The 12,816-nt window shown below is 30.0% G+C and overlaps 1 protein-coding gene across 4 annotated transcripts in view; it reads left to right on the forward strand.

The window, feature by feature from the left end:
* The window catches only part of LOC143232746 (protogenin A-like), a 154,862-nt gene that overhangs the window by 81,689 nt on the left and 60,357 nt on the right, over window positions 1-12,816 (forward strand). For 2 of the 4 annotated variants that reach the window (XM_076468543.1, XM_076468544.1), the window contains exons 4-7: window positions 2,210-2,357; window positions 4,796-4,929; window positions 10,164-10,295; window positions 12,577-12,744. In XM_076468543.1, the coding sequence (XP_076324658.1) occupies window positions 2,210-2,357; window positions 4,796-4,929; window positions 10,164-10,295; window positions 12,577-12,744 (582 nt within the window). The remainder of the gene's footprint in view (window positions 1-2,209; window positions 2,358-4,795; window positions 4,930-10,163; window positions 10,296-12,576; window positions 12,745-12,816) is intronic. The other 2 variants (XM_076468545.1, XM_076468546.1) reach the window with 1 other exon arrangement.

The following is a 12,816-nucleotide window of genomic DNA, read 5'->3' on the forward strand; positions in this document are numbered from 1 at the left end:
TCACCAAATAAACGTAATTGCATGTGGTGATATAAATAGTAACAACATGGTGCCAAATTACTTTTAGTATAACATATTTAACCTCTGTAGATGTAGGACTGTGAGTTAAGTTAAAGTCACAGTATTCTTAAGGAATCCTGTATGCACAGGAATTGAAGACATAATCAAACTTTATTTTATGCTTAAGTTAGGAAGCTTTAGCTGAAGTAAATTTCATTTATTGAATGTATGCTTAAAAATCTTTTATGGGATCCAAGGTTTGAAGCAACTGATTATAAATCTTAAACTATAATCAATTTATTAAAAAAAGTTTGTCAAAAGGATTTACTTTGTCTTTATGAGATAAGAACACTAATCTTATATGGTTAGAATAAGTTTTCTTAGCTGCAAGACCCAGTTGATCATTTTTAAGGTTGACTGTTTGTAATTTTATTGTTAAAGCAGTATGAGGATTGAAGACTGATAGAGACAATCCTCCTCGATTTTCTACCTGATGAAGTATACAATGAATATTGGGTGGATTTTCAGTATTATGGGAACCAGTTAGCTATGGGTGTTTGCTTTAGAGAGGCATTGTGGTCAATTTGCCTAAAGTGATATAACTAGACAGCATATGTAATTAATGCATCACTGATGGAAATGCCCACATTATCAATAATTTCTGCATTATTAACCAGTTGCTTAATTTATGTTCTCTAAAGGAGTGTTAATTATTCATTTGTTTAAACCCAGCTTCTTATTATATAAATTAATTGAAACCTATATAAAATTTAATATTTCTGAGCATCCAGGGATTTACCTGAATTTCTGTCTTGATGGAAGATAAAAAAAAATTTTTCACTGTATAGTAGATTAAATATTAGAATACAAATATCTGTTATATTGTGAAAACTTAATATTGATTTGGAACAGAAAAGACTTGTAGAAAATTAATAAAAAAATTACCCTGCTAGATTGTTTCATCATTTAAAAATGTAGCATGATCATCCAAGCAATCATCCCTATATGATATCTTAATGGTTCTGAAAGATAAGTTAAAATGTAACTATATTTGGATATCAGATGTAGAACTTAGTATATGCATCAGAAGAATCCCCCTCCTCCATTGTGTACCATACCTCAGTACTTGGGTCGTATGCAAGATAAAATGATGATGACAAATTAATAAAATGAAATCAGGATTTGGATTAATAGATTTAAAAAGAAATGTTCTTAACTGTAACTGCAGAGTAGTTGTATTTTTGTAAACATACATGTTTCTCAAAATATTTATTTCCTTAACCCATAAGGAAAAAAATAAATTGAATCCTATTTTGGAGGAAATGGTATATTTCATAAGAAATATAGCCCTTCTAAGTGTGTGTTCTAATCTGGAAATGGGATATTAATATTATAGAAACATGAATTAATTGCACGAGTTGTTTTTGTAATCACGTATAAAGGAATCGAACAACCCATATTCAAATAAAATGCTTATGCTTCTTTTAACTTAGAACTGGAATATATATAGGGAAACAGCCAGTAACTGGTGAATAATTTTAGTTCTTCAAAATTTTATAAAATAATTAAAGTGTATACTATGGTTGAGCTTATATAGTAAACATGCTGAAAATTGGTCACTGTCAAATCTGTTTGACATTAATTTAGTTATTTCTTTAGTTAATTAGTGATCCAGATGAAAACACAGCTTAACTATAACAAACTACAGGACATGAATTGATAATTCCTGTATCAAAATATTAGTAAAGGGTTAAGAATTTGTAATAGTTAGAAATTCAAAAAGAGGATATTGCCACATGTAATAATAAAAAAACAACTATATATTGTTGCAAACCACAATCACAAAAAAATAAATGTTTACAAACATAAGTAATACAAATTTGTTATGGAAACTAAATACAATAAAATGTATATCGATAAATATAATTTGGTATGCTCTGGAATGGGTACTAAGTTCTTTGAAGCAAATGTCTTTATTGTGAGTTAGAAAAAGTTTTACGAACTATGTAGTTATGTTGCCTCCTTTTTAATGATACTTGAATACTCAGCTCTTCTTTTGTTAGGTAGTTGTTATTTGTTTGTATGTGAGAAAGACCAGCTGCCTGAAATGACATAGCTAATACATTTTTGTTTTAAATGCTGTTAAAATCTTTGTGGTAAATTTTAATCAGCACTCTGTTCTTATAATGAAAAAAACTTTTCTTTTTAGGAGCAGCTAAAAACTTTACAGTTGAACCAGAGTCAGTTGCAGTATGGGAAGGAGGAGTTGCTCGATTTAGGTGCCAAATTGATGCTGTTCCTGTGGCAGTAATTTCCTGGAAACGCAATGGCCAGGACCTACCTCAAACAGATAACAGGTTAACATTGAATTGTTTAGAAAATTAACGTGCAACTTATCTTGATGGCAAAACTATGTAAATGTTTTATACAATTTTGTCTGTGCTGTCTAATTTGGTATATGTAAAACATTTTACAAATTACATGTATTTTTATTCTCATTATGTATTCTAAGGAGGAATCCTTAACTCTCATTAAATTACACCGGTTTTGTATTACCTATCTAGTTTAGGACAACTGCAAAGTGACCATTATCATAAGTTAAAGATGTATCTGTGATTAGCATATGTTTATGACTTTTCATATCCTGTTTAAGAGAACACTAACTAAGAGTAGAATACTAGCATGATAATTTTGGAAAATCTTTAAGAAATTTGCTAGTTGTTGATGGAGAAAATATAACAGTTCTTTCTCTGTGACAACTTTAATATTACAAATAATACATTTTGAGGTAAATATCTGGTTGAGAAAAGAACTTAAACAGTATGATGTATGAGTTCATATATGAAATTTAGTTGAAAGATGATAATTCTTTGTGTGTTGTGCCTGACAAAATTACTCATGAAATCTGAATACTTTTTGCCTACAGAAACAATATTGTCCTTTGTGCATAACTATTGCATAAACTGAACAGTGCTCCATTTGTTAAATGATAAGTTACTTTAGTGGTATAGTGGTCAGTAGCTTATCCAAAGGGACCTAGCCACCCTGAAAAATTTAGGCATATTGATCACATATTATTACTTTTAGGTTTTATATATAATAAATCATTTTGTATCATTTAATGAAAAATAAATAACTTCTATAAACAATATTATGCTTGATTTAATTTGTTTTAATTAAAAATTTAGATTAATTTGAGCCTTTGAATTTATTAGCTTCCCTTAAAATGTTCTGTAGAAAACCTGGCTACACTACACTGTAGTGGCAACCCAAGATCATTATATAATTTGATAAAAAGTAATTATAAAATGAATATGAACATTTAATAGCATTTCTGAAGGAAAAAATCACATAGATTTCTATCTCTTCATGTGTTTAATTACAATTTGCTATAAACATGCTTTAATTTTTATTTTAATCAGCTTTTTGATTGGTAAAGTTATTTAATAAACATTCTGTGTTAAGTTTCTAATGGGCCAAAAGTAACTTGATACACGTTTTACTATAAGGCAGTAAGTAAGTAAGTAAGTTAAAAAAAAAAAAATTTTAAGACTTATTGTTTTTCGGTTTTTTCTGATTAAAAAACATGTTAGGCAAGACTTTACTGAGATCATGAGTGTGCTTTGTAAAAACTGATACCCAAAAGTACTGAGAGATACTTAATAGATGGCCAGTGCTCATTTTCACACTCTAATTTTGGTTTTCTTTGCAAAGTATTTTGAGTTTTCAGTGACTTTCATTTGCAGTGTTATAAGCATTCTTTTTTTAGCACAACTTCAGATATATCATAGTTGCAATGACAGTTTATTTTTGTGTATTATAACAAGGAATTTATTATTTCTTCATGAAGAATTAATTTATGCCTGCCTAGTATTTATTATATATTGTTATATTCTTGATTAATGTTATATTATTTGCAAATAATATCTTAAGCACTTTAATCATAATGGTCAGGTCATAAATATAAGCAATTATTAAATATGGTGTTTCTCCGATAATAAGACCTACCCATAAAATAAGACCTAGTGTGATGTTTGGGGATAGTTTTAATATAAGCCCTACCCTTAAAATAAGCCCTAGTTAAGAGTGGCAGGAAGAGGAAAGAAATAAAAAAAAAAAAATTATTAATTAGTTTAATAGTTAGTTAATTAGTTTAAGTATTAATCAGTTAGTTTAATAGTTTAATAATAGTTTATTTTAAATGGTTAGTTTAATAGTTTTACTTTGTAACTTAATTTTTTTAATATATCAAAATAAGACATCCCCTGAAAATAAGCCCTAGTGTCATATTTTGGAGTGAAAATTAATATAAGCCCTGTCTTATTTTTGGAGAAACACGGTATATGGTTAAGTATTACCATGAGTAATGGTATATCAGATATATTATAGTTGTAATAACGGTTTATTTTTGTGTATTATAACAAGGAATTTATTATTTCTTCATGAAGAATTAATTTATGCCTGCCTAGTATTTATTATATATTGTTAAATTCTTGATTAATGTTATATTATTTGCAAATAATATCTTAAGCACTTTAATCATGATCATAAATATAAGTAATTATTAAATATATGGTTAAGTATTACCATGAGTAGTACTTTCATGATTTGAAGAGTATGATATTAGCAGTACTATTCATATTTAGGGTATTCACAAAATGTATATGAATCTGAGATTTAGTTTTTAAATAAGGATAACCTGAAAGATACCATTCTGATTGATATGTGTGCAATAGTGTAAATACAATGAAACCATTTGAATTTATTTGGATTAAACTGTGTTAATGTTTTATAGGTACATTGAACTTCCCTCAGGTATACTCCAAATAATCAATATCTCCAAAACAGATACAGCTAATTACCACTGTATTGCCCAGAATCCTTCACGCACAATCTCTAGCAGGAAGGCCAAACTGTCATTGACGTCAGGCAGGTTCAATATTTAAGTGTTGAATTATTGGACATATTGAAAATTTTAGTAAACACATTATGAAAGCTTAATTTTTAATGTTGTATGTATTAGAAAGTACTTTGTAACAAATTGTTGTAAGCCTTTAGGAAAACAACCACCATGTAATCTACAAAGAAAATCATGGAAGATTGATTTTCACCTTACTGTCCAGAGGAAAGGAGATTCCCTTATCCTTAAATGAATTAATGTAGTTGCTTAAGTGTTCAAGCTCTTGTGAAATCTTTATAGCAGATTTTTACTTAGGGACAAATATTCCTCATTTTCCTTGCATAGTATCTGTTGATCATTATATTATAACAGGGCATGTGGGACAGAAATTGCTTTATCTTATAAGTACTTTATTATCATAAATGATTGAGTATGTTTTAAAATGATTTTGAAGTCTCACCAAGTCAATACAGTCCATGCTGACATGTCCAATTGTGTTATGTCTGATGATCCTACATCTTAACATTAGCTTCCAATGCTGTTTCTGTTGTAAAATACTTCATGTTAGAACTGTTATGCTGAAGCAAACCATTCTTCTCTGCAATATTTTCCACAATCTATCTGGTATAGTAGGAGAGTGGTTTCCTAGCTTCTTTTTCTATGTATGGATTATACAAAAATTCATAGTTGTTGCATCCAGTGGTTTGGCTAGTATGTCTTTATATGGACTAGCATGAATGTACATTCTCTAGCTGCTCAAGGGATGTGATGATTGAATGGAAGGTATGACAGGAAGCATTATCTTGGTCAACCCATACCTAGTTATTCATTTTCAGATGGAGATCCATTTTAATTATGTTACATCCTGTAGCCTGAAATATGTGGACAGCTTTGTCACTAACCTGTGTGCTTATGGATTTTCACTTGATACAAGATGCTGGCTGAACTTTGCTTGTCAGGGCTTGTGTATGACATGTTTGCTGTAATAGTATACTGTACGTCGTTAGATTGTCATAGAACTACTGAAATAGCGTACTGTATAGTGTCAGACTCATAGAACAACTATAATAGTATATTTTGTACAGCATCACACTATCATAGAACTAATGTGATAGTATTCTATACAGTATTAAGCTGTTGTAGAATTACTGTAGTAAACTGTCACAGAACTACTGTAGTAGTGTTATTCACAACATCAAACTCTGATAGAACTACTGTAGTAGTGTCGTACACAGCATCAGACTGTGGTAGAACAACTATAATATTGTGTTATACAGTACCAGGCATGACACAGAATTACTGTAATAGTGTTTTGTGCTACATCAGACTGTCATAGAGCTACTGTAATTGTGTGTTACACAGCATTGTACTTTTATAGAACTACTGTAATGGTATCCTATACTTCATCAGAATGCCATAGAACTACTGTAGTAACAGAATACAAAATAATTTGGTGGATTTGGTTAGCAGAAACTGCTTATTGAAATTGATCAGTAATTAGCAAATATTACTTAGCATCATTTTAACACTTTATGGCAACTGTGTCCAGCACTAAGGGTTTTTAACTATCTGTAAAGACCATCAACTAATGAAAATTAGATAGATGGTATATTTTTATTTTAATAATACTTTTACTCAGTCTCAAACCCTAATATTTAATTGTACTATACATGGCATTTCATGAACAAAATAGTTCTTGGTGTATAAAGTAAACCTTAAATTGGAAGAAATACCAAACACCTCAGCTATTACAGAATGATACAACAATCAATTAATAAGAGAAATAAGAGATTTGGAAATACTGCAACTGAATAAGGTTGCCACAGATTGTTTTTCAAATTAATCAAATTTTTTGTTGTTGTTGTGAGACTTAATCACTCTTTACAACATGGTCACCTTGATTTTTTTGAGAAGAAAGTGTTTAGTGACTTTACAGCATTAATTACTTTTGTCACCACCAGCAGCCTTTATTATGTATGTCATGAGGTTTTTAGTAAGTTACATTTAAAATGTAATTAAACTACTTTTTTTTTCTCATGTTATATAAATTAATAGAGTATAAAATCATTTTGGGTAATCCATATCTTAATAGTATGTAAGTTTTAAATTTTAAATCTTATAAGGCAATTTTTAAAAAAGATCTCGAATTTCCCCTAGTGTGAGAAATGTAACGTTTTTTCTTTAGAAATCCTCTTATTTGATTTATTTACAACCCCTTCAACAAATACCAAATTTAACAAAAAAATGCTTATGATAATATTGCCATTGCTCATGTAAAGCATGGGTTTTATGGTCTTATAAAGCCGTCAAATAGAAAATCAGACTGTTTTTGGTACACCCACCTGTCACATTCTCTCAGAATGTGTCAATAATTGTCTATTATTTTTAATACTATATTATTTTTAACCAATTGAAAGCCAAGGTTTTCATTTGTAAAATGATTTTATTACATTGTTTTCTGTACAGAAAAATATTTTTTTCTTTGATATGAGCTTTATTCCCACAGGTAACACATCAACTAGCTTAGATGAATTTGTAATGACTCTTATAATGAACATTATCTGCTTTCTGCATGTTATTTCCTATATTCTTTAGTGCATTACCTAATTAACTAAAAATTATTTTGTGCACTACTGTGATTAGTATTAAAAAGTAGGTTTAAGTATTGTCATAAGTAAAAAAAAAAAAAGAAAGAGAGAAGACTCTTACAGTACTTTATTTCTTGTTTTTCCATACATGTTCTTTACCTATTACAGTCAAAGTAACTAAAACTTAAAAATAAGAAACTTTTTATGTTAGTTGAGGTTAGATTATGTAAAAATAAATAAGAATAATAATGTCATAAAAAATATTTCACAAGGCAAGCTTGTGGGTAATGTAATTTGATGGCACGAATAGTACTAGTACTTAGGTATGGTTATAAGGGCAATAATATTTATGTACAAATAGATGTATACTGTTATGAGCTTAAAGCTACTTAGGATAATTGTAGTTTCATTTTGCAATTTGAAGTCATTCTACAAAAAAAGGTAATTTAGAAATTTTTTTCAAATTTTTGCTTACTCTACATGATTGATCAACTTTGTATATATAGTTAGTGCAGAGAAAGTAACTGATAAAACTTAGTTTTACTAAAATAAAACTTGAAATGTTTTAGGAGGTTTTAGAAATTATATCAGTAACATTTAAGATTTTTGAGATGAAGAAAAAGTATTTTTAATTTTAACATGAAAATAATTTTAGATTCTCAGACTCATGAAAAAACAAACAATATTCACAAACAAGTCTTTATCAAATTTACTACATTGAAAAGTGATTTTTTTGTTACAGATAACTTGTAATTTTTACTAAGTCTTCCAAATTTTGTGAAGGTACATATTTTATTTCAACTATATACAAGTAAAAGTGGTCATGTGGTAGGTCCTTAGGACTGAGCTTATATTGACAGGTCATAACTGTTTCTATGCTAAATGTGTAGACTAGTCGAATTGGCTAGGCTGCATGGACATTCATAATGTTATGAACAGATTACTACAAAGCATATGTGATATGCATGTGACAAAGTATGTTAACACTGTATGTGCTGTTTGGTGGAATTTCTGAGAACTGAACATCAGCTTTGGCTTTGGGATGTCAAACTGGAATGTTATGACACTTTCACTGTGTTGTGGGAGGTCTGATAAACAAATACAGGAAAAAGGAATAGCATAAATTTTGTGTTTGAGTTATTTTCTGTGATAGGTAAGTCACATTAATACCAATATAAAGACATAAAATGATCCACAGAGAACAAAGTGTAGTTCCCATCTATTACATGCAGTTAGGGCTGTATGATTAACTGACAGTCAGTTACTTCTGAGCATTGATTACTTTGATTAGCATTGCATAAAGTAATCAGTAAATCAAAATTACAATTAATCAGATTATTTTTATGAAAATAATTGACTAATCAAAGTTAATATTTCCTGTTACTACTACTCTTACTATTCCAATCATCTAAGTAATCAAAATATTGCCATTATGATTTCTCATTATTTTTAGCTATGGCAGAGTGGCTCATAGAACACCTCTGAGTTGTTTTTTCAAGTACAAATTTTAACTCGTAGCTTTGTCATCTTTTGACTGATTTGAGGTGTTGTTATGGTATTGTACTCAGGAGGTCAAACACAGTGTGAGGGTGTGGTGTACTGACCATTGGTTACATAATTAACCACATAGATGCATGGTGTTTGTTTACTTTGTATGTCTAAATAAGTGTAGCTTTAACTTAATATACTGCCTATTTATTACAACCTATAAATGTAACTAAGGGTAAGATTTTTTTAACAATAAAATTACATTATTCTTTATTCACTCAAGTGAAACTTGACTGTTGAATAACTTGGCTATTTAACTGTGTTTATCAGAAATTATCAGACATGAACTAATAACAGTAACAATCTATACTATTCTTGTTAGACTATTTACACAAACAGGACTTGTCTAATTACAGTTACCATAAAACTTTAAGAAGCAATTTAAAAATACATTAAAAGTAAATACAAAGTGATTCATGAAAAGTTTGGATCTGAACTAAGTGGTCATCAGTTGGAAAAAGATTGGAACCACTGAAACATAATTAAGTACGAAGAAGGTAAAAATGATTTTTAACATTTGTCAGAAATTATATCTTGAAAGATAATGCCAGGTTTCATTCATTTATCAGTGTGAACAAGAAATTATGCCCAAATGTTCATACACAGTCATTAGTATGATCTGTACATTAGAACATTTAAAATGTTATTGAAATTTGGGTAAAATATAAAAATCTCATGTAAATTTGTATTTGGTATACACCAACAATGCACTATTTATCATAGCCTTTGAATATCCTTTTAATTAAATAAATTGAATGAGAAATAATGTTTTATAGATTCTACTTTAAATTACACATTTTCTTACACTCATACCCATTTATATATTATTATAGATTTTATACTGCTATAGTACAGTAATTGAAATGTTAATACTAGTAGTGTACTTTTATCTAGCACATGCTATGCTAAACTGAAGGTTTGACTTTTTTATAGGAAAAGTGTCTCAGTTGCTTAAGTTAAATCTAAGTTATAAGATATGAAATAAAATAAGAAAAAATGCAGAGTTATACTTATTAAATGAAATAAGACATTCTATCAGCTTGTATAACCTTAAATGTGTAAAAGTTAAATATAAAAGGAGTTCTTGGGAAAACAATTTAGTGTATATCCAAAATTTTTCCATTTAGACTTTGTACAAGCACGTGCCTTGGAGTTCCTTAGTTCACCACAGAGTGTGGTCAAACTGACAAGAGAAAAAGCTATATTGGAATGTTTGGTTTTAGGGTTTCCTAAACCAACATTGACATGGAAGAGAGAAGGTAAGTTAAATATATCATTGTGTGTCATCAGAGATTTAAGAGTGAGATAGTGAAAATGACATCCCATATTTATTATTCAGTAAAAGTGAGTTATTTGTTCAGTTTAATAGCCATTATTCTGAACAATTCACATTAATATCATTTACAAATACAATATTTTAACATATGATTTTAATGTTGAAAGCTGCTGAAGGGATGGAAACCAAAAATCCTATTATTTGTGGTAAAAAAATTGTATTTGATAGCAGAAATTGTTTTGCATTCTTGTAATTTACCCATAATGATTTTCAAATCTGAGATGTGAGAAAATATCAGTTGAGATAAATGATGAATCTGAAATACTGTTTTCCACACACCAAACTGGACTATGGGTCTCTGGTTTATAGTTGTAGTAGGACCTTGGCCTTGACAATGTTGGACCCCATTCATCCTCTGAGGCTTTTGCTTTGCACAGGAGTTTTCTGCACTTCTCCAGTTCTGAGTTTGTACATTGAGTTCCACAGGTCTTCTCTTTACCTCTGCCATTTGCAACTTTTTTGCAGTATGCCTTTAAACTTTGATTGTTATCACAGCATCCCACCTGGAGTGTGTTTTGCTTCCTCAGTGGGCTATACTATTTTGGAATTGATGGTCTGCCATTCTTCTCTTTGACTTTCCTATCCAGGCATAGTTGGTTGTGTCATTGAATGGCATTCCTGTCTCCACTGATCAGCCCAGCCCACCAAGGCTTATTACCATCCCCACCTATAATTTTTCTTTGAGTCATCTGAGGAAGGCAGAACATCTTTTGAACCATTCTTTCATTACCGTTTATTCAGATGGTTCAAAATCAGGTGACTGGGTTCTGCTATGGTTTGTAGTGGCTGTTCACAGAATCCTCTCTAGTTTGTGTGTTCACTGTTGAGTTATATGTCATTTCTTTTGCTCTGGATCATGTAGAAGCTATGCAGTACACAGACTGTATTGTTTACATTGACTCTCAACTGGTCCTGGAATTGTTTATCAATAGTTCTCACTCTGTTCTCATTGGTATTTGAAAGGGACTGGCCTATTTTTCTTTATCTTCTATGCATATCCAGCTTTTCTGGATACCTGACCATATAGGTATCCAAAAGAATGAGCTAGCTGACACTGCAGCTAAATTTGTTTGTTCTGGTTCCATTGCAGTCATGTCTATCCCATATGTGGACTACAGTCCTGTATAGAAAGCTCAGCTTTATACCAGTTGGTAGTCAACATGGAATGTTGACAACAAAGTTGTAACAAACTTTTCCAGATGAAAACTTCTGTTGTTTTTTGGCCATTTTGTTTTTGTAAAGATAGGAAGAAGGAAGTTGTCCTGACTAGGCTGTACATTGATCAGTTTTTTAATCCATCATTTTATTTTATCTGATCCACCAGTGTGTGGTTTTTGTGACACTTAAGTCACAATAGTTCAAGTTCTACTGTCATGCCATCATTATGACTTTGAGTGATGGCACCATTTTAGACACATTTTGTCTGTGGGTTTACCCCTGACCTTGGCTAGTGTCATTAGCAATGGTGACACTGTCCAACTTTTTGTGTTTTTAATTTTTATGAGCTGTTGATCTTTTTAGTTCTATTTAACTCTTTTACTTGAATTTTGGATGTTGATTTATTTTGACTCGTTTTATTTTTCAATTTATAATAATTTTGCTGTTGCCTTTTTTTACTAGTTGTTTTACCTGGTTGCTTTATGCCAGTAAATGCCAAATAATCAACCAACTGACCTTTCTCATCTATCTAATTAAAAAAACAAAAACAGAAAAGCTAAATGTGATGTAAGGTGTAGAATGTGTGATATTAAAAAAATGATGCACGACTTATGCATAAGTATTTGCCATATTATTTAATTGTGTGTAGAATTAAGTTGTACCTTTAGTTGCTGCTTTTAACTGTTTATACATATAATTATAATGTTTAATATACACAAATGTTTGCACAGGCTTATTTAGAAAAGGGTGTCTTTGGGTGTTTTTTTTTTTTTTTTTATTTAGTTTTGTATTTTAAATTGATTTTAGCTGTTGCATTATGATACATTTTCTGATGCTTGTTTGGGTAAACTTGAAATTGGCTAACTTTCAGCTAGTTTTATTTTGTTGTAGAAGTTCCATGATTACTTAATTGAGTAAGGTTCTGTTAGCTTAAAATTGTAGGTTTGATAGCAAAAAGTTATAAGAATATTTTTTTGTGATGTTGAATATTGTGTGTTAATAAACAAATGGTGTAAAGTCTTAAATAATAAAGTAAACACTTTCAGATGGCCGGTCATTACCAACTGATCGAGTGTCAATCATTGGTCAAGGAAATTTAGTAATTGATCTGGTACATCCTGATGATGCAGGATCATATCTGTGTTCTGCTGAAACAACTACCACTGCAGGGAAGAAAGTTTTCATTACCCAGAAAACAACCTTAAAAGTACACGGTAAGAAAAAAATCATTAGTACTTTTTTCTGGGAAAAGGGGATAAAAAATTATGCATTGAAGTTGAGGTTTA

Source organism: Tachypleus tridentatus, chromosome 11 (assembly GCF_004210375.1).
Source record: "Tachypleus tridentatus isolate NWPU-2018 chromosome 11, ASM421037v1, whole genome shotgun sequence".
In the NCBI taxonomy this organism is placed as follows: domain Eukaryota; kingdom Metazoa; phylum Arthropoda; class Merostomata; order Xiphosura; family Limulidae; genus Tachypleus; species Tachypleus tridentatus.